Genomic DNA, 27,876 nt, shown 5'->3' on the forward strand with positions numbered 1-27,876 from the left:
GAAGCACACTGGCTGAGAACTCTAATTTTCCCCCAATTCTTTTCTTAGTCAAAGGCAACGTATAGGAGACGGGTGGTTGTGTAAAAAATAAAAATAAAAACCCCTTGCAAGCATCTGCAACAGAACATCTCCCGACCCTAGGAGCCACGAACTGACCTGCTGAACATCCTGTTGGAAGACACACAGCTGCAGCCGCTGATGCAGGCGGACCTTTCGATGCTGCCAGATGTTCTCCAGCTGTCTCTGGTGATGCAGCACTTCGTGAATAACATCTAGGGCATGGTGCACCGCCTTGGAGTAGTTCGCGGAAGCGGTTAAGGAGTCTGAACTTCCAGGAGTCAAAGGCCGTTGCAGCTTGTCGAGCAGCGACTTCCCGTCTTGGCTCACCTGTTCAGCGAGACAAGAATTTAAGAGCTCACCTGCAGGCTACGCAAATTTCCAGGATGTGGCACTAGAATTTCACAGTTGCTTACCCATCTAACCATGAAGGAGAATACCTCCACCAAGAACAGGAAGCATGGCGTTACTTATTATGGATGGAATTAAAAGGCGACTATGCTCAAAGGAGGGGAGCACAGCTTTTCTCTTTCAGCCACAGTCCCATTCACTACAATAAATTCTTCTTCCGGAGCAGGGGTGGAGAAACCTGTGACCCAACCCTCCAGGTGATGCCGAACTACAACTCCCGACGATGAGAGTTATAGTCCAACAATGTCTGGATGATGATGAATATGATGATAATAATAATATCATCATCTTAGGACCCACTCTATTTTTGTGATTGTAAGTTGTCTAAATGTTGGGTTTTAAAGCATTGCAATCCTGCTTGGGCCCTTAGGGTGAAGGGCAGGTAAGATATTAAATAATAATAGTAATAACAGTAATAGTAATAACAGGCAGCCTTGTTTAGGGAAGTTTTTAATGTTCGGTGTTTTATCGTTTTTTTAATATTCTGTTGGAAACCGCCCAGAGTGGCTGGGGAAACCCAGCTAGATGGGCAGGGTATGTATAAATAAATGAATGAATAAATGAATAAATAATAATCATAGTTGTTGTTACCACAACCGGTTCCCCATTCCTGCTCTCAAAGATTCCCCAAGCTGCAGGGGAAGGTCTATGGAGTATGGGGTGGGGCACTGGGTTGTTTTTATTATGTATTTTGTGTTTTTATATTGTGATTTTATGTTGTAACCACCCTGAAACCGGTGAGTATAGGGAGGTATACAAATTTAACTAGCAGCAACAACATATGGTCTCTTGAGTACAGTTGTATAAAAGCAGGCACCATTAAAAACCCAGAGCTTTTCAAACACAAATAGCTTTGTCACCTTACTTTTGCTGATTTTTTTTTTTAAATAACTGCAGGGTTCCCCCCCCCCCTTTACGGAACACGAAATATGGTTATCATCCTATAGCGTTCCTCTTACAAATGATTTTATAGACATTTTTAAATAATTTGTTAAAAGGTAATGGTCATATTTAATTATCTCATCTACTATTGAAGCGGATCCAAAAGTAGAGGGGTGGGTGTAGATACAGTGGAAGAGTCAGGCCCTTTCTAAGACTCCTATTCCACTCACAATTCCCAGAGTTCCCTGGGAAGAGGTACCAATTGTCGAACCACTCTGGGAATTGTAGATCTGTGAGAGGAACAGGCCTCTCCTAACAACTCTCAGGACCCTAAAATAAACTACAGTTCCCATGATTCTTTGGGGGAAGCCAAAATTGTTCAAAGTCGTGCAATAATAGTGTTTTAAATCTACAGCGCAGAAGGGGCCTTAGTTTCAGCAAGTCAATACTTTACATTCAATACATAATATTTAAGTCTGAGAAGCAACAGGCAGGCTGCGGTTTAGATGCAGCATCACAGATGAGAAACAGCACACAAAAAGTAGAGAGGAGGCACAAAAATGAGGCCTTCTAGCTGACGAACACCTCCCAAAAACAGAAGTTGCTACAGGCACCTGGAGGCTTTTGACTGCGTGGTGGGCTTTTAAGGCCTGGGCGTTAAGACACAATTGGCAATGAATGTCAAGAATCAAGATTGCCTCTATCTGAATTCTGAAGCCATACAGGAACTAAGTCTGCTCTAAACTGATTTCATTGAAAAGTTTTATCGGCATCTAGCTTGACTAACTGAATGCATTTTGCTTAGCTGAGAATTCCAGCCTCATCGGGTTGAGTGCTTGCAGTGGCTTTGTCTGAAGAATGGAAAGTCTTCAGTAAACCTTGTTCCTTTGCCCATCTATCTTCAAAGAACAGCCAAATATGAAGTATGACAGTGGTGGCAGCAGTAATTTTTCACTCAGTGATCAATCTGATGCTTGAGTGAACACATCTTTTAGTTACAATTTATTAAAGTTTATTGAACACAAGGAAAAAAACATGGTTGCCTTAATCTTCATAGCTCCTTTTTACATTATGTAGAAATGGGGTCTAATTTCTTTCTCGCTTCACGCCAATGACAATAACCGACTCTGTATCCTGACTGTACAAGCTTGCTTACTTCCCTCCCTATTGAAACACATTCTAACAGATTAAAGAATTGGTTTTTCAACGCAATGTTCGTATCTCTTGGGAGTTTTTGTTTTTAATTGGGGGGAAATCCTCCCAAATTAACATGACTGAAAGAGCAATGTCAAATAGCTGTTTAATACTGAGAGAAATTACAGTCTATTACTGGATAATAGCACTAAAAACTGTAGCTAGGTGATATAAATGTCTGAATGTTCATGCACAATAAAAAAAGGTGTTAAGATACAGTGAACTGTAGTCAAGAACAGGGGTAGGCAACCTAAGGCTGGAGGCCGGATGCAGCCCAATCGCCTTCTCAATCCGGCCCGCGGACGGTCCGGGAATCAGCATGTTTTTACATGAGTAGAATGTGTCCTTTTATTTAAAATGCATCTCTGGGTTATTTGTGGGGCATAGGAATTTGTTCATCCCCCTCCCCGTATAGTCCGCCCCACCACATGGTCTGAGGGACGGTAGACTCGCCCCCTGCTGAAAAAGGTTGCTGACCCCGGTCCAGAATATCTGGAGGGCACCATGTTGTTAAAGGTGCAAGGAATGGCATGGGGAAGATGTGGACCATAGCCATTCTCCCATGTTTAATTTTATTTTTTACACCCTCAGCCATCGTAATTGCCTCCTGCCTGCTGAAATGATATACAGTGATACCTCGAGTTACATACGCTTCAGATTACACACACTGCTAACCCAGAAATAGTGCTTCAGGTTAAGAACTTTGCTTCAGGATAAGAACAGAAATCGGGCTCTGGTGGCGCAGCAGCAGTGGGAGGCCCCATTAGCTAAAGTGGTGCTTCAGCTTAAGAACAGTTTCAGGTTAAGTACGGACCTCCGGAACGAATTAAGTACTTAACCTGAGGTACCACTGTAGCCTGATTTGTGTGGGACTGCCAATTCAAAGTTTCACACCAGGGCTAATCGATGTCCTGTTAGCAGTAGGGAAACTGATAAAGAGTGCCGAGTCGGGTATTTGCGTATATCTGGAGCTCTTCCCCCTCTCAGATACAGAGGGAAAGTGTGCCTGATATTAATGAGGATAGTTAAGATATGCCAGGGTTCACTAGCACCTGTGCATTTGTCAAAGCCTTCTCTCTCTTGGTTCATCTACTCTTGAAGGAAGCTAAATGATCAAGAGCATACTCAAGAGTGCCAGCTCAATTAAGCACCTTGGTAGCATCTTTTTGCCCCCAATTACACACAATGTGCTACCCATTCCTAGGTTCAAGCCCATAGCAGTTGATGTGTGGATTAAGGGGAGAGCTCTGCCCAAACTGCTTTTGCTGTAGACACACAGAGAGATGGGATTAAAAAGCCCTTCGCCTGGGCCTGGGCTTGCGTAGGTGTGAATGAGTGGGCAGAGCTTACATTTCTGGCCTTTCTGCCAATGCCAAGTTGAAAAACAGTGTCCTCAATACAGGTTAGCTGCTAACCAGCCCATATGGCAAGATGTCGACACCACCATATTTCAGAAATATCCTGGGTTTTCGTTTGAAAACATTTTTAGAGACTTGACGCTTCCCACCTTTCACAAGACTCTCACTTTATTATTTTAAAGATGCTGCATGTGATATTTATCCAGCTAAAAAGCACAGCATATCTGTTTTGCTTTTAAATATAAATCTAGCAGCCAGGAGATGCGGTGCACAATTAGTACAGATTTTATTTCGCTCCTTTGTCTCTGCATTAAAAAGAACTGCAATAAAATAATGGCGGCTTCGGAGGTGAAAACATTCCCTTCTAAGTGACTTTGCCTTAACAGTGAACTGCTCAGCAGCCGCTTGCATCTCTTAAGTGTTCTTCATCTGTCTTGTACACAGAGGCCGCCATTTTGCATTCGGCACTGAAGTTCCAAGGATGGTACAAATGTCGGGTCCACTACTATAATTGGTTCATGGCTCTTGCCTCTGGCTCTCTAAGACCACCCTCTCTATCTGTGATTGGGGGAAATTGGATTGCCATACCTTGTGTGACTCAGTGCATCTGGAAAATCCCCTTTCCCTATGAGTGGCCAGATTCAAATTCACCTATCGCCTCAGATAGCCCTTCCCCCTCAGGAATCTAAGTCTTGAATTATTTGTCCCCAAGAGACCTCATTGTTCAGTCCTCATGAGGGAAGATCATTCCAACCCCAATCAAACTTGTAAACCTGAAGAAGCATCTCCAACCCAGTCGTTCAGTCCGGACACTGAGATCCAGCTCTGAGGGTTTTCTGGTTCCCTCACTGCAAGAAGCGAGATCCCAGGAAATCAGGCAGAGGGCCTTCTTGGTAGTGGCACCCGCCCTTTAGAACGCCCTCCCATCAGATAAATAACTATACAACTTTAAAAAGGCATCTAAAGCCAGCCCTGTCCAGGGAAGTTTTTAATGTTTGACGTTTTATTATGTTTTTATATCTGTTAGAAGCTACCCAGATTGGATGGGGCAACCCAGTCAAGATGGGTGGGGTACAAATAATAAAATTATTATTTTTATTATCGCCCTTCCATTGCCTCCCCAATCCTGCTCCCTCGCCTCATCTCTCTTCATTGTTGTTTTTTCCGCATTAGTCAGGAACCTTAAAGGGACACAAAGCTACATACTCTCCTTGAGGAAACTTTTATTCTTTTGTAACTGTATTGGGTAGGTTCTTAAGAAACCTCATTACTTACTCGGGGCAACAACCCACTTGTCAGAGTTGGCTCACGGGGGACATAAGGTTTCCACACTCTTGCCCTAGAGCGTCTTCTTGCTGTGAAAGCTTACTACAGAGAGCTGCTTCTTGGACAGCAACTGCTGGAAACCCCCACATATAGCCGTCGGCACACAGCGCATTTATGTACCGAAACTATAGGAAAGCTATGATTTAATCTCTGGCACTGGGGGTGAAGGAACAGCAACTGGTTCACCCAAAAGGCTGGGATTTTGAGGGCCAGGTTCAAATAAGTAGTTCTGCCAGAAGGAGCCACTACAATGGTTTTCACAAAAGCAGTGGGGTTTTCTCCCCTCTTCTGCCACCCCAATTTGTTCTAGGGGGTTGGGAGGACCCCCAGAACATAACATGGGGCGGGGAGGTCAATAAGAAATGCTTGCATTGAAGGAACGTATGTTTATTCAGTGCAGACTTCCTCAAACTCGGCCCTCCAGATGTTTTGAGACTACAATCCCCATCATCCCTGACCACTGGTCCTGCTAGCAAGGGATCATGGGAGTTGTAGGCCGAAAACATCTTGAGGGCCGAGGTTGAGGAAGCCTGATTTAGTGCAACACTGAATTCCTTCCTGCGTCTCCATCATTTGACTCTAGTAGAGAAAAAGTGGCCACGGGGCTCATTTAAGGTGTTGGCTGCCTCCTCTAGAGGGGGGGAAATGACTTCAGTTTGTATCAACATGCACTGTTAGAAGAAGTGTCCTTTTTCCTCTCTGCCAAGATAGCTCTGAGTCAAAGGTGCAGCGTTCATATTTCAGCTACAGATGGCAACGACTGACTGAGCAAAACGAGGGATTATTTTTGGTGCACCTTCAGATGCCAATTCTCTCCCTACTCTTCAAAGCCTCCAGGAGTTCTGAGATCGGGAGCAGATTGCAAACTCCCACCTAACTCCCTTTGCTGCATGCAGATAGTAATGTGAGAGGTCACATTACTAACTCGCAAGAAGCAAGGACTAAGACAAATTTAAGGAGGCAGTAAATGGGCTGGAGTTGAGGAAGGCCAAGGCCCACCTTCCTTCAGGTTTAGGTGCATTTTTTTGCTTTTTGAGAACAGGTGGAGTCATGATGAGCCGTTATCCCACAAGAATGTGAAATGTCACATTTGTATTTACCAACAATCTGACTGACTCTTGATAAACAGAAACTGCTTTTCTCCTGCTCTGGATCTCTTGGGTATAAGGGTGGATGTTAGACACATTATTTTTGTTTTCTCACAGGTTTGTTTGCTTAATATAACGGTTGGAGAATTGAAGCACAGAAAATACTTGTTTTAGTGTTCCTGCCCACACACTGAAGTTAATCGAAAGGCAGGCAAGATGGAGACTGAAAGAAATTGACGGGAACATTTCAACCTCAAAGGATAAGCAAGTGAGGTTAGATCTATGCCTCCTCTGGCCAGTATACAGAACAAGGCCAATACTTTACTAAAACAAGTCTTCAAGGTTATCACTGTCAAACTATATTGAGGGACACTAATAAGCTGGCGGGTGTCTGAAGTTGGTAAAGAGGATCAGGGACACTTCACAACTACCCAATTCGTGAACAAAACTATCATTCTACTTGCCTCTTCTCAGGCTTCCACAGCAATTACTGTGAAGGTTTAGGAAAAAGCAGTTGGGTGTGGAGGGAAGAGAAAAATGCAAAGAATGTTCTGTAGTCAAGAGCTAGCAAAGAAAAAGCACAGAATGGAAAGCTTTCCAAGTGTAAAGGTGGAGCACATTGTAAGGGGCGGCAGGGGGAAGGGGACTGAAGGCTGCCAGGAAGAGTGAAAAGACTTACATTTCCCCAAAAGACCAATTGATTTTCCTACAGGCCATCCTAGCTGTGAAGCTCAGCAGAAGAAGCTGTCCTCATATCTCCACCAATCTCAGAAGTTCAAGGAGGGGCAGCCCAGAAGGAGGGTTCTTTCAGGTATCCCCCAAATTGTGAAATTTACTGCCTACAGAGGTTCATTTAGCATCATCATTCTGCTTTCTTCATATCTCTTTACCCTTGCCTTTGACAGCTGAAAAGTATTTGTGACCCACCTGGAATTAGTACTGTTTTCGTTGCTTCTATCTGCCCTAGGACCTTATGGTGAAGAGTGGGAAACTATCTATCTATCTATCTATCTATCTATCTATCTATCTATCTATCTATCTATTTTTGACAGTAATAACAACAGCAACATCCGCTAGCAAGGAAGGGAACCTGGGTAAAGACTGAGTGCACCCATCACCTCAACAAATGCAGTGAAATTCACAGGTCAGCTGTTTTATTGATCTAACAATATATCTAACAACTATAGCACCTCCTCCCCGCCAAGATAACGTGAAACAAAGCCAGCATTTGTTGTAAGGCCCAAACCGAATGATCAAATCAATGCTGCATCCATGAGGCAACAAGTCAAATTAATTAATGGCATTATGCTTGCACACAGCCCACAGAAAAACAGCATGAAATGTCCCTAGTAGTATTCAGCCCTTAGGGCCTTTCACACAGAAGCAAATCTGGCTTTGCTACAGATGCACTCTCAACAGGGAGCTGCAGCCAATCCTAGCTCCTTCCCAAATCAGCAAATTCGTATCGCACACGTTTGCAAACTGTAGGCCTGACATTTGCACTGCACAGTTGAAACTGTACACTTAAAGCATCTTTGTGTACACTTAAAAAGCGTAAACATTTCCAGAAGAAAAGCGGGGTTAATCTGTCGTAGCAAAAGCAGCAGAATACTCTCCAACGTAAGGTTATCAGACGGCAGTCCCCAGATTTACAAATCAGTCCCCAAACAAAATCCACTGAAGTTGAAAAGTTGAAAAAAATCTGGTAACCTTACTCTAACACGTTTGTATTTATTATTAATATCATGAGTCTATTTGTACGCTGATAGAACCATGTTTGTGTTAAATATGTATTCTGTAGTTGACCTCCTTTGTAACATTTTATTTCGAAATCTTTAATATTTTAGTTTCCTGTTCATTATGTTGCTTTGAACCTGTATGCTTCATATTTTACTTTCTTTAGTGAAGTTTAATTCTGGATTGTTTTATTGATGTTTTAATGTGCTGTAAACCGCTTTGAGATTTTTCTTAAAAATATAAAGTGGTATAGAAATGAATAATAACCATGATAATGATAATGATAGAACCATGCTCAATGCAGCACAGTGACATGCGGAATAAAAGTTAATAACATTTCAAGAAAATGAATCAACAGTTGCAAAACAGGAAACGGCGTTAACAAAAACCCACTCTTAATATCAACCAAGAGCAAACCAGTATTTCATGCTAATGAAGGCTGAAACAATACCTATGGTCACTGCCTGCATATACAGTGGTACCTCAGGTTACATACGCTTCAGGTTACAGACTCTGCTAACCCAGAAATAGTATCTCAGGTTAAGAACTTTGCTTCAGGATGAGAACAGAAACTGTGCTCTGGCGGCGCTGCAGCAGCGGGAGGCCCCATTAGCTAAAGTGGTACCTCTAAGAACAGTTTCAGGTTGAGAACGGACCTCCAGAACGAATTAAGTTCTTAACCCGAGGTACCACTGTACAAGAGAAGTAAACAGCGGACATATTACTTCTCCTCTGCCTCGAGTACCTCTGTTTTCACGTGTGCGTGCCGTCGACTGAAGATAACACTACACGTATCTAATGAAGGAGTCGCCAGTCCCCACAAGCTTATGCCTTTATAACTGTTATTATAACTGCTGCTTTTCGGTGCTAAAAAGTAAAATGTGTGAAGCAGTCCTTGCATCAGATTAAGTCCGACAAACAATCCACTTAAAGATAGGGGCAGCGGTGTTACCTACCTCAGAATATGCCAGAGTAATGTGCTCATATATTCCTTGGTGGTGATGGATGGAGTCCTCCAAGTCCTGAAGTTCTGAGGGGAGATCTACCTCTCCACAGGCCTTGCACCAGGAATCCACGTTACTCATGTACTGGAAGGAAAGAAAATCCTAGTTATTTGCACCAGAACGTAAATTGAGAGATTGCATTAGGCTTCGTGCATAACATGAGACAAACAAGGGTGAATCAAGGAGCAAACTAGCCCTCCTGAAGGCAAGCTTGTTATCCGCCTGCCTTTAAAACCCCGTGCTCTTCTATCCAGAAAATGCTGAAGTCTATGAGGAATAGCAGGAATGCCTTAGGAACCTCTTCGGCTAGCTACTAGCATGAATTCAGATTCGTTTCTGCCCTTGCTTAATCCAGATCAAAGAATAGGATGCCTTCAGAAAAAAAGAAGTAAGAAGAATTACACGTTTATTTTGCTATCCTCTGCAACGGAGAGACAGTTGTAAAAGAAAGGGGGGGGGACATCGCTTGAGTAAAATGAGAGCTCTTTTGTTAAGCTGTGGAGGGGCTTGAGAGAGGAAACAAACACATATGGAAGCACTAAAACAATCCGAAGCCAAACCTCAATTGACATGCGAAACAGGACAGTTCTAAATGCATCCAAAAATCTTTAAAGGGTTCAGCTGCAATTTCTGGCAGCAGAAAATCCTGTCGGATCAGGCAGCCCGATCATCCTCACTGTTAACATGCTCCCTAACATACAGAGTCATGGTGTTAGCTTATAATTCGTAGCCTGTTTTCCTGTGGCGAAAGCACTACAATTAAGCACACAGCAGAACGATGCATTAATAAGGCTAATTCAATTAGTCCCAGACTCCGCCTACATGTTCTATTTTTATTTCTCCTCAAGTTTACACAGAGAACACTGAAAGAAAATAGAAAGTCTCTCCCTCTTAATTATTTGGGCACCTATGCCACAACGACCAGGTGCACTTGGGGGACCGTAGACGCATCGTCCAATAGCAAGTTGGCTGCAAGCGATGCACCCTTTTTGTTCTGAAATTACGCAATGCCAACTTTTTCTTGTGAAACAGAAGCATGCTCAAACTGGCATTAGTAATGGGAGAACTTAAGGTAAGCACTATAATGCAAACTGGGAATGAGAAATAAGGCTGTATGCCATGCGTAGGCAAACTAAGGCCCAGGGGCCAGATCCGGCCCAATCGCCTTCTAAGTCTGGCCCGTGCACGGTCTGGGAATCAGCGTGTTTCTACATGAGTAGAATGTGTGCTTTTATTTAAAATGTATCTCTGGGTTATTTGTGGGGCATAGGAATCTGTTCATTTCCCCCCAAAAAATATAGTCCGGCCCCCCACAAGGTCTGAGGGACAGTGGACCGGCCCCCTACTGAAAAAGTTTGCTGACCCCTGCTATATGCAGACCATCATATGCATCCCTGATAGGCCTAAGTGGCATGCATTCCTGTCACCCAAATTCCTTATGGTGTTATTTTAATCTAGTAAGATCTACTAAAAAGCAGCAGCAGTAGCCAAGTACCGTATTTTTCGCTCTTTAGGACGCACCCGACCATCGGATGCACTTGTTTTAGAGGGGAAGAACAAGAAAAAAGTACCCCTTCAGTACAGGAGAAACGGAGCCCCTTCCATTTCTTCTGCCGCTTCGCTGAAGGGGCGCTGCGCAGAGAGGGGGAGAATTTTTTTTCTTGTTCTCCCCCTCTAAAACAAGGTGCGGTCAAGGCGCATTCACCCAAAGCCTCTGGAGTGCAGCGGGAGTTCCTGCTGGGCTCCGGAGGCTTCAGGTTCCTTTCGAATTCCTTTTAGGTTCCTTTCAAATTCCCACTGCGTTCCGCAGGCCTCCGGTTCCTTTTGCTGAACCCAAAGCCTGCGGAGCGCAGCGGGAACTCGCGCTGCTCTCTGAAGGCTTCAGGCAGCCATCCCTGAAGCCTTCAGAGAGCAGCGCGAGTTCTCGCTGCGCTCCGCAGGCTTTGGGTTCCTTTAGCTGAAGCCGGGAGAGCAAGACTCTCCTGGCTTCAGCGAAAGGAACCTGAGGCCTCCAGAACGTAGCGGGAACTCGCGCTACGCTCCAAAGGCTTCAGGCTGCTATCCCTGAAGCCTGGAGAGTGAGAGGGGTTGGTGCGCACCAACCCCCTCACTCTCCAGACTTCAGCAAAAGCAATGCGAAGCCTCCAGAGCACGGAGGGAGCGCTCCCTTTGCACTTTGGAGGCTTTGGGTTGCTATTGCTGAAGCCAAAGAACCTGCATTCACTCCATAGGGTGCACACACATTTCCCCTTAATTTTTGGAGGGGGAAAAGTGTGTCCTATAGAGCGAAAAATACAGTAATCGTGGCCCAGAGCTGGGAAGCAAACACGATCATAAAACCCTCAACTATCTCCAGCAGAAGGAGGGGAAATTGACTGGCTTTACGGAGGAACCTGCCTCCTGGTAGACCGAACCCATTGGCAATATCTGAACTCACAATGTAGGTAAGCACTAAACCCCTTGAGGATGTAAGATGAAGAACCTGCCATTGGGTCCAGTCTAATACCATCTATCCCAACTGGCAGCTGTCTTCAAGGTCTCTCTCTTTCCCAGTCTGGTCAGCTTTTCTGCTAAAGACCCCAGGAACTGGGTTTTTGCATGCAAAGCGTGTATTCTAAGCTATGACCCCTCCCCAAATACTTAGCATTTATCACCATCCCCATACAGCAGCCCTGTGCAGGTTGTGATATCTGAACTCAGGACCTCAGTTCTCTCTGCAAGAGATAGTGTACCTGCTCAGGGCTTTCCTTTAGGTGAGGAAAGATTTGAATCTAGGTCTTCCATCTCTTATTAGCCACTGCTCCACCACAAGCAAAATCAACCCGGTTCCATTTGTTATCCTAACTATTACTTCTAATAACCCATAGCTTAAAATCCAGTCTCATAAATCTTTTCTGCAATATTTCATATAGTTCTCTTCGCTGTTTGATGGGCTTAATCACTCCTACTAAACTAGCAAAAATGTATAGAACTGCTACAAACACGTGTTGGAAGTGTAAAGAGAAGGAAGGCACCTTCTTTCATATGTGGTGGACGTGCAAGATCACTAAAGCATTCAGGGAAATAATTTAAAATGAATTTAAAAAGATATTTAAAATAACCTTTTGTGAAAATACCAGAAGCCTTTTTGTTAGGAATTTTAGGTGCAGAAATAGCAAAGGAGCAGAAAAGACTATTTATGTATGCAACAACAGCTGCGAGGTTACTTTTGGCCTGGAGATGGAAGGAAGACAAAGTCCCTACCAGAGAAGAATGGCTGATAAAGATGATGGACTATGCTAAAACGGCAAAAATGACCGGGAAGATCAAAAATCAAGAAGACAACAAATTTAATACAGAATGGGGGAAATTTATAAGTTTCCTTAAAGAACACCATAAACAATTAAAAACATTGGCAGGATTTTAACAACACTTGTAACGTAACAAGAACTGTGATAAAAATGAAAGTTAACTGATAAATGGAGAACATTATTCAACGCAGTTGAAAAAATACTTACAATGGAACCCAGGGAGGGGCAAAGGGAAGCCCAAAGATTCAGGGAATCTTATAAGTGTATGATTATGATTTTCATTTGAATGTTAATCTTAATTGTAAAATGGAATTTTTAAAAAATCACATCTAGAGAGTCAAATACAAAACTTCAGCCGCAGCAAGTCAAAGAGAGCCGTTCCGTATATTTCACTCTTTCGTTTAGCTAAATAAAAGGACAATTAAGTAACACCACTAACTATAACAGAAACAAAACTGACGGGCAACTCAAAGCCGAGTTTGCAAGTGAGCAGCTCATTCCCTTAAGGAAGACACGCTCTACTTATAGAGACAGCCCTCCAGGGGATAAGAGGAACATTTATGCCTGCTTCTCACTAAATCAGGTTTTTAATTCACTTGTGGCTACGCATAACTTAGAACTGTTACTTTAAATAGCCGAGAACGCCTGCAGCTAGAGACCCTAGTCAAACGCTTGCCTCAGGTTAAACTTTTAATTTTAATCTTGCATTCAGCGTCCTCAGCTTTCTAGTTATCCTCTACAATCCTTGCAAAACGTTTGATGGATAATGTAGACGGTGGAACTATCACGATGCCATTCAAGATGCTGGAACTTTATTGGCACAAACAACTGCTTTTGCTTATGCTTTTTTACTCACCAGCAGGTGAGTTCCAAGACCACGTTGTACGTTTGCCTCTTAACAAGGCATCACATTAAAAAAAAAGAAGCTTATTTGTAGCTTGTAAAGGTAAAGAGACCCCTGACCATTAGGTCCAGTCGTGACCGACTCTGGGGTTGTGGCGCTCATCTTGCTTTATTGGCCGAGGGAGCCGGCGTACAGCTTCCGGGTCATGTGGCCAGCATGACTAAGCTGCATCTGGCGAACCAGAGCAGCGCACGGAAACGCCGTTTACCTTCCCGCCAGAGCAGTACCTATTTATCTACTTGCACTTTGACGTACTTTCAAACTGCTAGGTTGGCAGGAGCAGGGACCGAGCAATGGGAGCTCACCCCGTCGCGGGGATTCGAACCGCTGACTTTCTGATCGGCAAGTCCTACGCTCTGTGGTTTAACCCACAGCGCCACCCGCGTCCCTATTTGTAGCTTGCAGTGACCACCAATTCCCAAAGCAGTTACAGGCAGGCTTGCCATGAGATCCCTCTACTTGCCCATGCTTTGAGGACGACCGGGCAGACCTATGCAGCTTGTGTGTGTTTTGCTGGAGGGAAGAAGAAAAACCAAAATCAAGACGAGGATTTCCTTGTTCCTTCTGGCAAAATATAGGAGGTGTTACGGCTACAGTGAGGATGTGTTGAGGAGCGATGGCCCTCGTCCCTTGTCCAAAGCAAGGATCTCAAGTCAAACGGACTTGGAGCAGGTTGAGGAACAACAGAAGAACTGGAACAACAATGGGATATCAGCTTCGCCCAAGGCATGACGGATAACAGCAACAACCGGGGGAAAGAAAGACATAACATCTTACAACGACAGGAGGAAACACCACGGACAAGATAATTGCGACACAGAGGAAGAACAAGGATATAGTTTGAGCTCCTCACTTATAGTTTTATAAATCATGTAATGTGTCAACACAAACAGAAGTTATGAATACTGCAGTTGTTGTGTAAGGGATTATTATTATGACTGAAATGTAATGGAAATTTTGGAACACAGAAATAAATCAAATAATCAAGCCATCAATTCTAGCTCGTGGGGGGGGCACCTTATCTAAATCTTATAATTTAGTATTTGAATTATTGGTATTAACAATTGCATTATCAGTTGGCATTGTTATAATGAGGCTATTATTAGGATGTAATTGAAAACTAATAAAAATTATTCTCAAAGAAACAAGAAACCAGGAACTTGCCCTGTCCCAAAGCCCCTTTAAGAGGCAAACATACAAACTGGGGCTCATGAGAGGCAAAACCCATTTCCAGATTAAATGAGACCGTGCATGCTCAGTCTGCTGTCGCCGCTGTGCGGAATTACTGACCTGCTCCGATTTCTGGTGGAAAATGGCCGACATGTCCAATAAGGTACTTCGTTCATCCAGTGCTGCAGCAAACGCTTTCCATTCCTGCTCCAACTGGCTAGCAATCTGCTTGATTTGCTGCGAGGCATAGTGACCGGATTCCACCAAACGGTTGGCTACAGACATGATGCGGTTTATGTTTACATACACATTCTGGAAAGAGAGGAAACGAAACACATTAGACAAGGACAAAAACACATTATACAGTGGTCCCGCTCCTTTGTCCTGGGCCGTGTCCAGAAAGTGGTAGGGGGGGATGAGTGTTCAGACCCCTGGGCTCTCACTTGTGGGGCGCCTCAGGGTTCCGTCCTCTCCCCCATGCTTTTTAATATCTATATGAAGCTGCTGGGAGAGATCATCAGGGGGTCTGGGCCGGGTGTTCATCAGTATGCAGATGATACCAGCTCTACCTCTCTTTTAAATCTGAACCAGTGAAGGCGGTGAAGGTCCTGTGTGAGTGCCTGGAGGCGGTTGGAGGATGGATGGCGACTAACAGATTGAGGTTGAATCCTGACAAGACAGAAGTATTGCTTTGGGGGACAGGGTGTGGGCAGGTGTGGGGGACTCCCTGGTCCTGAATGGGGTAACGGTGCCCCTGAAGGACCAGGTGCGCAGCCTGGGAGTCATTTTGGACTCACAGCTGTCCATGGAGGCGCAGGTCAATTCTGTGCCCAGGGTGGCTGTCTACCAGCTCCATCTGGTATGCAGGCTGAGACCCTACCTGCCTGTGGACTGTCTTGCCAGAGTGGTTATCTCTAGTTATCTCCTGCTTGGACTACTACTATTCAGCCAGATGGGCGGGGTATAAATAATACATTATTATTATTATTATTATTATTATTAGAATGCCAAGCATGCTGCAGACCTCTCTGAGAAAGTAAGAGTCTATCGCGTTGCAAACCAGCTTTTCGCTCGTATCCTTATACTGTGATAACCAGGGCCATGCACATTTTGTGTAAGTTCAGAATTCAGTATCCTGAATTTGACATCCCGGGAAACTCCGAACATCCATTATTATTATTATTTTTTTAAATACAAGCAAGTAGGCTGGAAGGATGCTAAATATTCGGATGGTGCAATATTCAGAGCTTGCACGGGCAATATTAAATCTAAACTTTCATTAAACGCAAATTAATTACAACAGAGGAAAACATGGCTTACTGCTGCTCCCTAGCTACCCACTGAACCACAAGGGTTGTCACCTTGGCATGAAATTCCCCAGCCCCCATGCTGCCTTCCCAAAGCTGGATAAATGAGGTACCACACTTTGGGAAGGTAGCACGAGGCTTTGGCAGGGTCCTAGAGCCCTCCCATCTCCTTCCTCAAGTTGGGCAAGTGCTAACTAGGCTTTGGGAAGGAAGGAGGACTCTGGGATACTGTCCAAGACACCATACTTCCTTCCCAAAGCCCGGCGAAACGCAAGGGCTATGGGGAATGGGAACGTCAAATGGGCAGCAATCCCTCATGAGAAGTATTCTTCAGAGAACACCATGGACTAAGATTGCAGGCTCCACAAACTGGTGCTTTCTATATTTTTTTTCCAAGTAAATTTTTATTGTGTTCCTTACATATTCTTTTCCAACAAACCATATTAATGCCTTATATTCCCTTTGACTCTGCCGAGTCGCAACTCCCCTCCCTCCTTGCAACTGATATATTTAACCCCTTTCTATCACGCACATCATTCTCACAATAGTACTATTATACATTGAAGGTATTCTGTCAATCCTGCTAGTGTCTTGACCTCTTTACAATTCTCCTTTAAATATTCAATAAATTTACTCCAATTATTTTGGTATCTTTGGTCTTCCTGGTCCCGCATCCTCCCTGACAATTTGGCAAGTTCTGCGTATTCTGTCAACTTCACCTGCCTCTCCTGGATGGTTGGTATGTCTTGTGTTTTCCATTTTTGGGCCAGCAGGGTTCTTGCGGCAGCCGTAGCATACATGAACAAATTTTGGTCTCCCATTTTGATTTCCATTCCTACTAAACCTAATAGACACACTTCCGGTCTTCTGGGGAAAGTATACTTAAATATTTTTTTGAGTTCCTTATAAATTGATTCCCAATTTTTTTTTAACCTTGTCACAGGTCCACCACATATGAAAATAATCCCCATCTTCTTTTTTTACATTTCCAACATTTTCTTTCTCTTTTTCTATACATTTTAGTGGCATCAAAACACCTAGAAAGCACCAGTTTAGGTAGCTAAAAGTTAGCAAACTGGTGCTTTCTAGGTGTTTTGGAGAACAACTCCTATCAGCTTCAGCCAGCAAGGGCACTAGGTTGGAGAAGGTTTCTTTTCTAGCCATTAGCCATACCACAAGACAGCCCCTCTTAACTCCAAGGCTTCTGGCAGAATTCACAGCTTCCTATATTCCCTTTTAAAAACAGGAAGAAAGGGGTGTGTGCACTTAGCAGGTAAGCAGCATTCGCTACTCCATCAGGGACTGATGCAACTGACTGCTCCCAATTTCAGCACCCCCTGTTGTTTTCTGGAAAGCAACAGCGAAATGCCATCCTGCCAGCACTGCTGTCTCCAAGCCCTTTGCCGCGACATGTTTTCAAAGCAGGGCAGAAAAATGAGCACCTCTCTCTCGAGCAAAAGCCTACTTTTATTTGATCAAGTAAAGCACATTGCAGAAACAGCAAAATCACCCTGTACCTTGGACTGATCTCATTTACACAGATTTCTATTAACACTGTGACTTTTGTTTGCTGCGGCCTCAAACGGAACTCTGGGAGGGCTTAAAAACAGCTTATTAAATCAGCCTGACGGGTTTGTGAATTAAAAGGGAACCTTAGAACTTTTAAAAAGAAAGAAAAAGAAACCTTAAGCCTTCAGAAGAGCTGGGAGGGACTTTAGCAGGGGTCAGGGAGAACTTCTTACTGCCTATTCTTGGACTATATATATTTTTTACCTTATCTGACCTCATTGCTTCATGCTGTATCCAAATAAGATTGCTAGGATGTGAGATTTTACCTTAGCATTTCCACTCAAATCCAAGGAGGCTACCAACTATCGGCCACAACACCACCTTATAGACCGATACTATATAAACCCACCAGGGTCAGATTTAAGGTGCTGGTTTTGAACTTTAAAGCCCTTCACGGCCTAGGACCCTCGTACCTACGGGACCGCCTCTCCCAATATGCCCCATGGAGAGCCTCAAGGTCCATAAATAGCAACACCCTAGTGGTCCCGGGCCCTAAAGAAGTTAGATTGGCTTCAACCAGAGCCAGGACCTTTTCAACACTGGCTCCGGCCAGGTGGAACGCTCTGCCTCATGAGACCAGGGCCCTGCAGGATCTGATTTCTTTCCGCAGGGCCTGTAAGACAGAGTTGTTCTGCCTGGCCTTTGGCTTGGAGCCAATTTGATTCCCTCCCCCTCTTTCTTTCTTTCTTTCTTTCTTTTTTCTTTCTCCTCCTGTGATGAGGCTGCATTTTAATATTTCAATATTTTAATGTTGTATTTTAATCTTGTTTTTAAGTTGTATTCATTCAACTTGTTTTTATTATTGCTTGTTAGCTGCCCTGAGCCCGGCCTTGGCTGGGGAGGGCGGGGTAGAAATAAAAATTATTATTATTATTATTTGTTAAGTTGTGGGTGAACATATCAGACGACACAGCGCTTCTTCAAACAGCTCTTGTTTATTCACAGGCCAGAACAGTACTGAACTGAAGGGTTCAGCCAGCCTGCTTATATAGAGCTCCAGTACAACGTAACAGTAACCATTTTCTGTAACTATCCAATCACTGAACGTCACTTTCAATCCCTTATTTGCATATGTGGACCTGAACTATCTACAGTATATTATATTATTATTATTATTATTATTATTATTATTATTATTATTATTATTCAAAGCAAAGGAGTCCCGTTTTTAGGGCTTTCTGAACAGAACTTCCTCCTCACTCTCAGGGCAGAGCTGCATCCCAGACTACTGGGTCCATTTCAATGCCTCACTCTTTCAATTGTGCCACCTGTGCAAGCATTCCTGTTTGCCAGATGACATGTCCCTCCCATTGCTTTGCATGCTGTTCTAGGGCATTCTCCTGCCACTCACTGAGAGCCAATTTCAGGGGCAGCACCAAGTGTGTGTGTGTGTGTGACTGGGGGGGGGAAGCTTCATTGTGTAAGTGAAAGTCCTTGAGCAGTGCTTCTGCTGATAGGACTGGTTAGCTGAATCCAAGTGCGCAGCCTGGGAGATGATGATGATGATGATGATAATAATAATAATAATAATAATAATAATAATACTATATTATTTATACCCCACACATCTGGCTGAGTTTCCCCAGCCACTCTGGGCGGCTCCCAATCGAGTGTTAAAAACAATACAGCCTTAAATATTAAAAACTGCCCTAAACAGGGTTGCCTTCAGATGTCTTTTTAAAATAGATAGCTGCTTATTTCCTTGACATCTGGTGGGAGGGCATTCCACAGGGTGGGCACCACTACTGAGAAGGCCCTCTGCCTAGTTCCCTGTAACCTCATTTCTTGCAGTGAGGGAACCGCCAGACGGCCCCCGCCGCTGGACCTCAGTGTCTGGGCTGAACTATGGGGGTGGAGACGCTCCTTCAGTTATACTGGACCGAGGCTGTTTAGGGCTTTAAAGGTCAGCACCAACAGTTTGAATTGTGCTCGGAAACATACTGGGAGCCAATGCAGATCTCTCAGGACTGGTGTTATGTGGTCCCGGTGGCCACTCTCAATCACCAGTCTAGCTGCTGCATTTTGGATTAATTGCAGTTTCCGGGCCACCTTCAAAGGTAGCCCCACATAGCGCGCATTGCAGTAGTCCAAGCAGGAGATAACCAGAGCATGGACCACTCTGGCAAGACAGTCCGCGGGCAGGTAGGGCCTCAGCCTGTGTACCAGATGGAGCTGGTAGACAGCCGCCCTGGACACTGAATTAACCTGCGCCTCCATGGACAGCTGTGAGTCCAAAATGACTCCCAGGCTGCGCACCTGGTCCTTCAGGGGCACCGTTACCCCATTCAGGACCAGGGAGTCCCCCACACCCGCCTGCCCCGTCCCCCCAAAACAGTACTTCTATCTTGTCAGGATTCAACCTCAATCTGTTAGCCACCATCCATCCTCCAAGCACCTCCAGACACTCACACAGGACATTCACTGCCTTCACTGGTTCACAGATAGTTCACTATGGCCTGCTGGACTGATGAATACTCCTGCTCTGCGATTTGTTAGTGACAACATTTCTGGGCAAGTGACTGCTTGGCCCCTCTATTCACTGGACTCCTAAGGGCTGAATGTCAAGCCAGAAACACAAGCAGAATGCTCGGCTTTTGCATAACCCTCACCTAGAACGAACTCTTCAGACATGTCAGCATTTGTTTCCATCTCGATCTCAATCCCTATCCTTGGCTCAGACTGTCCAAATTGCTAATTAACTTCAGTAATTAGTGCCTTTTGATAAAAGGCAAGCCCATGCAGGCCTCTGCAACGAACCGCTATCATTAAGACGTTAGAAAACGATGTCAAAATAGGCCGCATTCGAATCCCTAATCTGAAACCAAAAGCAATGCAAGCAAGGACAAACCCAAACCACAAAAGCTTTAGCAAATCCTAGCTTACTGGTATATTAGTTCATTTCAAACTGTTTTTTAGAACTGCCAATGTCTCTTCTATCACTGCTGGCCCCTGTTCAAACATGGATCAAATTAGGATTGGTTTCGTTTTATCCATGTAACACTGTCATGTGCCTTCATATAATCAGGGTGTGTGTTTGTGTGTCTGTGTGTGATGTAGTTGTCCCCATTCTCTTGAGTGCAAACAAAACTCCATCAGGCTCTAATTTACCTACCCTCATTTAAAAATGACAGCCTGGACCACAGTTCCTGAAAGCTGAGCTGTTTCAGCGGAGTTTCGCAACTTACGGAATTATTACTATTAGCTAATCTATCGCTGCACAGCCATTCACAATCCCTGTGGCAAAAGCACACATACACAGGAATGAGGCCTCCAACTTTCGCTGAATTTGGAAGGAGTCCATATACGTTATAATCTGGCTACTTCTATGCAGCGTGACTCACTAGCCTTGGGCACAATTCCCTAGTCCTCATGCCGTAATGTACAAAGTTATTTTTCTCTCGGTTTACTCCCTGCCTCCACTGAATAAGAAGATTACAGGCCCTCTGGGTAGGGGGACCTGTTCGCATGTCGCCTGCAAGTTGCTACCATGGCAGCTGTAATAGTTCTGCAAAACCCGAAGCAACTCTGTTGCTCTCAGTCTCTCTTCCTCCCTTCTCTTCTCCTACCTTGTTTATTTAGATTGGATTCTGTTCTTTCCTCTCCAGCACACTGCATACTGACAGGGCCAGCACCTGGGGTCAGACTTTCTCTGCACTGTGAAATACAAGATGTTTGCCAAATACAAAGTGCCGTTGCAAGTTCCAATATTCTTACCATACAGTTCATAGCAAAATGATTGTGCTGTGTCTGGAGCTCCATGGCATGAGGGTGGCTGGCTCCAATCTCTGTGTAGCTGTTCAGAAACAGGCCTTTGTTGTGTGTGATCCAGTCAAACATCTAAAAGAAAAGGGGAATTAACGCTCATCACAGGACAGGGCACCAGGTTAAACAACAACAACATATTTTGCATGTTTACAAGCAAAGACTTTCCAAATTAGCAAAGCTTTAAGCACAGAGTTCTGCCAGCCGGGCTTGTAAATAACCAATTGCCTAGTCCCCTGTGGCGAGGAAGAACTGCCCCCAGGCAACCAGCTGGGACAAGCTTTTGCAAAGAAATGAGTCGGCTCTTTTCGGCCATCGACATGCCCCAAATGGTAAATGATAGGACTGACTAGTGAAGCAAGTAGACATTGTTTGGACTACTAGTAATGTCCATTGTGTACCTATTTGCAAAGCACAAGTAAAAACAGAGAAACACAATGAAGAAGGCCATATTATTTGGTGGATACCACACTCCTCAACTTGCTCAACAATGGACTAAAACAACAGGGGCAAGCATTAGGGTGGGCCTTAGGGGTGTCTATCCTGTTCCAACATTTCAAATTCTCTGGTTTGAAAGGGAGCATACACGCGCTCCCCAAGCGCTCCGCAAAGCTGGGAAGAAATGCCATTATCACAACTGAGGGTTAGGACAGGGTCCAAAGGATTCTTAATAAACTGGAAAATTGGGCTGAAAACTGAGTGAAAGAAGAGATTAATGTAAAATAAAAATAAAAAAACCTACAGCAAAAAGAGAGGCAGGGAGAAGGACATTAAACAAATGCACAGTGACCGAACCAATGATGCAGGAATACTACCAACAAGGACTAGGTTAACTCAGGATAATAGCAGCAGCAGTCATCAGAACTATTCGAAAAGCAAAGGAGGCCTCAGTTGCACTGGATATAACATTTCTAAGACATCTCAGAGGCCAGCACAGAAATAAATGTCGTAAGGACTGTGAGGCAACTGTGTACATTGAAAGGGCCACAACAAGTAATTGCTAATGAACACAGTATGAAAGTTCACACGGACCACTCGAAACTGCAGTAGTTAAAGTACAGCTGGAATGCTACATCCAGTTCTCCGCATTTTGAGATACGGAGGGAAGACAAGCTGCAAAATAAAAAGGACCGGTCACAGCACGTCCATTTACTAGTTTTGCAGCTGAGATGACAGACCAGCGTACATCAAACCGAGCATGGCTACAGCTGTCAGTCTTGCCTCTTCCGACATGCTTTGGACAGGCCGTCTGCTCTGGGCTTTTTAAGAGAGTGTCCATGCAAGTTGTCGTCTTGCTAAAAAACAATATTATGTAGAGGGTTGGAGGGGGGCAGAAGAGGGGTTTCTTGGCGACATCACAAGGGTTAGCCAACCAGCTTGTTTCTTGATGTCTGGTCCAGATACCAGGGAATGGAGCGTTCACAAAGGAAGAAACCTACCCTCGTTTTATTTTGTACATCTGTGAATGGTGCAAACTCGGGAGACTGGGGAGCTGGAAGGTGAGCGCTTGTGGCACTACCTACAGAAAACCTAAGGCAGCTGCATCCTTGCCTGGCAGCCAGGAGCCCCTAGGACTGGCAGAAAAACAAAGCCAGCCTGGCTGAGCTCCGTGCTCACTCCCAATTCCATCCGCCGTGGAAAAGCGGGGAGCAGCAATGGCGGACGGAAAAAAAACAACACAGAAATTTCTGGGCCAACTTGGCTTCCGGTGGCGTTTGGCAACCACCCCCAGCAACAGAGCTGGCCCAGCTAAGCTTGATTAAACATTTCGGCTCTAATTAATGGGGAGCAATATGTTCGCTACCAGCACAGATGCAGGCCCGAGACATTTCGCTGCTTGAAACCCAAGCACAAATGGTCCCCTCGCACCGCCATCGTTAATAGTTTGCACTCTTTGGGCATCAGTTACTTCCTTCGAGTATTTCATTGTGCCTTCTGCAGCAGGCAAAATTGGAAGGCCTATTTAGCCCTATCTTCCCCACCAAAAAACCCCTTCTTAATCAATTGGTACAGTTTGGCAAGGAACGGGTTAGCTATTTCCTTCAGTCACAAAACATCATTTCTTCCTGCCTGCGTTAAAGAAGAGTAATTTAACAAACAGCATGCATGGAAGACTGGCTTCAAGAGAGCCCTTGAGAAATTTTCAATTTAGATTTTTTAATAATCTACTTCACGGCATTTCAGAGTTCACCAGGTTTTTTTAAAAAAATAAAAATAAAGAAGTTTGCAGATCTGAAGTGAAATCTTCAGGGCATCAAATCGTGATTTTTAGATACGTCTAAGCTCCATGCACTCCGCTTCCTGCGAAAATTTGAGACTGACGCTTCCGCTTAACAAGCCAACCTTACGATTCCCTGTGCGTGCGCATCCATCTTAGGCATTAATCTTTGTTTTAATTTGGCTTTTAGCCTTTTATTGTATAGGCTGGCTATAAGTGAGGGAGATAATCCCATGTGAAACAGTGGCACAGCTAGTTAGAAATGGGGGTGGAGGGTGGGGGAGAGAATAAACACAGTCTGTGTAAAAAGATGCAATTATTTATTAGTCAATGAATTACATTTGCTTCTTTGTCAGTAGTGCGCTTTAGATGGCACAGCTGCAATTTTATAGAGTTCTATAAAACATCCAATTATATTGTCTCGGCCGGCTCTTCCCCTTCACTATGCTTTGGAGCTCCACTACAAAACTCCAATGTTATTTGTCTGATTTCTTTTTTTTGGTATGGTTTAGCAACAAGCAGGCTAACACAAAAACTCTCTGATACAGATCCCTTATCTGGGTTTGAGATTTACCACTCCATCTCACCTGAAGTGAGCAATGTTGATGCTTAATCCATAACTAATTAGCGCTCTTTCTAAAGCCGGTCTAGAAAGGGCCTCATTTCCGCACAGCAAGTCTACATCCCTGAACGGAAAAGACAACACTTGCCAAGCGATGCTTTCTTTCGTGAATTTTCCTCCCCAACCCCACTGGCATGATCACTACGGCACTTTGCTTGCAAACGTGTGGAGTTATCATGGTGCCATCATGCTCTCAGTGTTCCTAGATGTTATGACATCTCAGCCAGCTCTAAGATGGTAGAGTCTTTAGGCAAGGCCTATACCAGAAAGAAGGTTCGCATAGCAAAGACTCTGCCTGCAAGTGCCCTCACGTCACAAAAACGTAGCACTTCAGAGAGAAGGCTTGCAATCTGATCTTCGATTCTAAACAGATCTGCAGCCCATGCATTTAAGAGGGTTGGACTTACAGCACGGAATAAGTTACGGAATTGAGATTTAAAATTTACAGCATGTTATACGGTGGTACCTTGGTTCTCAAACGCCTTGGTACTTAAGCAACTTGGAACTCAAACACTGCAAACCCGAAAGTAAGTGTTCAGGTCTGCGAACTTTCTTCGGAAGTCGAACATGCTCCGTTTTGAGTGTTATGCTTCCATTTTGAGTGTTAAGCTGAGGTCTGTCTGTTTTTGCTATTTATTTTGTGTTTTTGTTTAAGCGGCTCTTTTTGTTTTGTTTTGTGACTGTGTGGAACCCAGTTCAGCTACTGATTGTGTGACTGCAGTACATTGTTTATTGCTTTCATTTTATGGGTCAATGGTCTTATGAGATAGTAAAATTAATGTTAAATTGCTGTTTTAGGTGTTGTTTTTAGAAGTCTGGAACGGATTAATCCATTTTGCAATACTTTCTATGGGAAAACACACCTTGGTTTTGGAATGGACTTCCGGAATGGATTAAATTTGATAACCAAGGTACCACTGTACGTTGAAAGAAAACTATATGAAAATGATGTACCGTTGGTATATAACTCCCGGTAAACCAGCAAAAATGTATAAAACAGGGTCAAATATATGCTGGAAATGTAAGGAAAAAGAAGGCTCCTTTTATCATATGTGGTGGACATGTAAGGTTGTAAAAGTATTTTGGGAAACGATGTGTAATGAATTGAAAAAAAATGTTTAAAATAACTTTTTCTAAAACATAAACCAAAACCTGAAGCCTTTCTTTTAGGAATTTTAGGCGCTGCGTGGATGTTATTGGCCCAGAGATGGAAAGAAGATAAAGTCCCGACCAGAGAAGAATGGCAGATCAAGTTGATAGATTATGCCAAAATGGCTGAAATGACTGGAAGAATCAGAAATCAGGAAGACCAAATTTTTAATAAGGAATGGGGGAAATTTATAATTTATCTTAAAAATCATTGTAAACAGAATCGTTAGTAGGATTGGAATAACACTTGTAATTTAATGGTGAATTCTGGATAGAATGGAGATGTAAAATATTTGGATTATTATACAAGATGCAGGAGGAAATAACTAACATTAGGACCGTCAAAGGAGGGAAGTCCAGGAGATTCTCTGGAATCCTCTTTTTATGATGTATATTGGATATGTGATGGTAAAACTTTAATATGAAAAACCAAATAAATAAAATTATATATATATATATATATATATATATATATATATATATATATATATATATGTATGTATGTATGTATGTCTTGATCGCCAGAGCCTATCTATAGCTACATGGAAGGTAGGAAAACGTTGAAAGACCAGTTGTCAGAAGATTCCTCACCCCCTGTGTGAAAGAATCTGTCTCATTCCTTTGCCAATGTTGGTCTTTAGTCATGCTTTATTATTCATCACCACTCTGGTCCTGCAGATGGCTTAAACACCTGTGAAAGAAGCTTACGGACAAAACTTGAAATGTATGCGTAGACCGAAAAAGGATCTCTGTCATACACACACAGGCCAGGCACACTGTCCCCCCCCCTTCCTGAGGTGATCTGTGCAGATCAGCCGAGAGATCTGGGCGGAAGAGGGTGTTCTCCGATTCCCTGTGATTTGCATATAATTTGCGCTGTACTCCACCCACCTCTGTACGGTGTCTACTTAATTTCCCCCTGCTTTTAACCACTGCAAAAACGGATGGCACTCAATTGGCAGGAACAATTTGCTCGGGGCGGACAGGCACTGAATCAGGCCCTCGCATCCCCAACTTAATGAAGTGTGTCCGAACTAGTAAGCAAAACTTCGATATAAATACCACTGTATATACACATGCTTTCGTTTAGGATAAAAACAGTAAAATCCACATGCATTTTCCATTCTAGCAACTTTCTTTTCTCATAGTTAATCCTCCACGGGTACTCAGCTAGAGGGGGAAAAATATGATGTCAGAATTGGCTCCGATTCCTGTTATCATCTCCTGTTGTCATTGGCAGAGAGGACGAATCTCTTATTTCCATATGCTGCTTCCCAGCCCCTGTTGAGCCCTAAATCTTGGGGGGAGTTCACTGGCTGGGCGGAAGGGCTAGATGGATGTGCATATTCTAAAAGAGGAAAAGCTCTCCCCGCGGGTTCGGCTGCAAAACAGGTATGAGTACACCTGGAGCTTCTCAACTCTACTCTCTTTGCAGGAAGAGCCCAAAGGAAGTGTTATAGCTTCGTAGCGTTCTGCAAAAGGAAATCCCCTGCCAGTCATCGTTTTAACTGCAGCAGAAGCAAAGTGAAAATGTCCAGGGTTCTAACCTCAGAGGCTCGCCAATTGCATACAGATAAGAGAGAGGTGGCTTTCTGATTTTGGAACTGGTCCTTAGAAAAGCAGGCCTGAGCTCTGAACAATATTCAGCTTTAACCTTTTAAAACCCTCCCAAGCATCTGAGGTGTATGCACACTTTACGGTGAAAGAAGCCAATCGTTTGGCTTCCTCCTAAATTTGAGGGTTTCGCTAAGGAGAGCGCACTGTGAGCATTTACACCCCCATTGCAACAGAAAGAAAACGCGCAATTAAAAACTACATGTCTAAATGACTTGAGGTCCAAATGACCCCATTCATTCCACAATACCTACTTTTTTGTAATAAAAATTGAAATATGCGCATTATTCATGTTTTTAATTTCTGTCTCTAGGTACCATTTAGTTGGAAGATAAAATGTATGAGTAAGGTATGAGTAAGGCCCCACTGGAATTACTCTTGGGGGCTATTATAAACCCTTGATACCATCCCTATGTAGTTGTAACCCTGCAACATAAAGCAATAAAGCTTAGCGCAATTCCATGTTTCAATATTAAACTGGAGTCATTGTCAAATATACGTGGGCTTTTATTTAATCTACAACTTACTTGGGATCTATTTGATTAGTGAAATGCCTCTTGCACAGCCATGGTGGGAATCAAGATAGATTAGGGGGGTCTAGACTCATCCTTGACTACATATGTTCAGTAACAGCGCAGAAGTTGTACCCACGCAGCCTGGCACAGGGAGACATAAATCAATGGCTACTAGCGATGAAACCAGTTGCAGAGTTGCACATGGGGAGCATGTAGTGCTTAGGTTCTGTTTCTCCATGGGCATCTGGTTGGTCCCTGGCCAGATCCGACAGTGTCATGGACTGGTTGGAAGCAGAGGAAGGAGGAACCAGCTGAGGAACCACCAAGGGAAGAAGGTTCAGAGCCCGGGGATTGGCGGTGGGACAACCATGAGTGGTCAGAGGACTGGAAAGAAGAGGTATCAGAAGCTGAAGAGGTAACAGGGCTCAGTGAGCGGGGAGAGTCTATGGCAGAGAGATGTTCAGAATCAGAGGCAGAAGTGGAAGCAGGAGACTAGGAGGAGGGAGGCCAAGAGGCAGAGATGAGTCAGGAAGGCAAAATGAACCTAGAACCAGGAGAGGCGTGAAAAGGGTGGAGGGGAGGTTGGCTGCCTACAGGCACAGTCTCCGCTTGCTTGCGGAAAGCCCCGAGGAGATGGGGCCTTTCAGTCTTGGCAAGTGATTTTCATGGAAGATCATCAATGGGAATGAGCTGCTCTGC

The 27,876-nt window shown here is 44.0% G+C and overlaps 1 protein-coding gene across 7 annotated transcripts in view; it reads right to left on the reverse strand.

Moving 5' to 3' along the window:
• Positions 1-27,876, reverse strand: part of TRIO (trio Rho guanine nucleotide exchange factor) — a 255,311-nt gene that overhangs the window by 148,131 nt on the left and 79,304 nt on the right. For all 7 annotated transcript variants that reach the window (XM_081919102.1, XM_081919103.1, XM_081919104.1 and 4 more), the window contains exons 6-9: positions 21,012-21,134; positions 14,542-14,733; positions 9,010-9,141; positions 157-387 (exon numbers count right to left, since the gene is read on the reverse strand). In XM_081919102.1, coding sequence (XP_081775228.1) covers positions 157-387; positions 9,010-9,141; positions 14,542-14,733; positions 21,012-21,134 — 678 coding nt within the window. The remainder of the gene's footprint in view (positions 1-156; positions 388-9,009; positions 9,142-14,541; positions 14,734-21,011; positions 21,135-27,876) is intronic.

Source organism: Podarcis melisellensis (assembly GCF_964234715.1).
Source record: "Podarcis melisellensis genome assembly, chromosome: 7".
NCBI lineage: Eukaryota > Metazoa > Chordata > Lepidosauria > Squamata > Lacertidae > Podarcis > Podarcis melisellensis.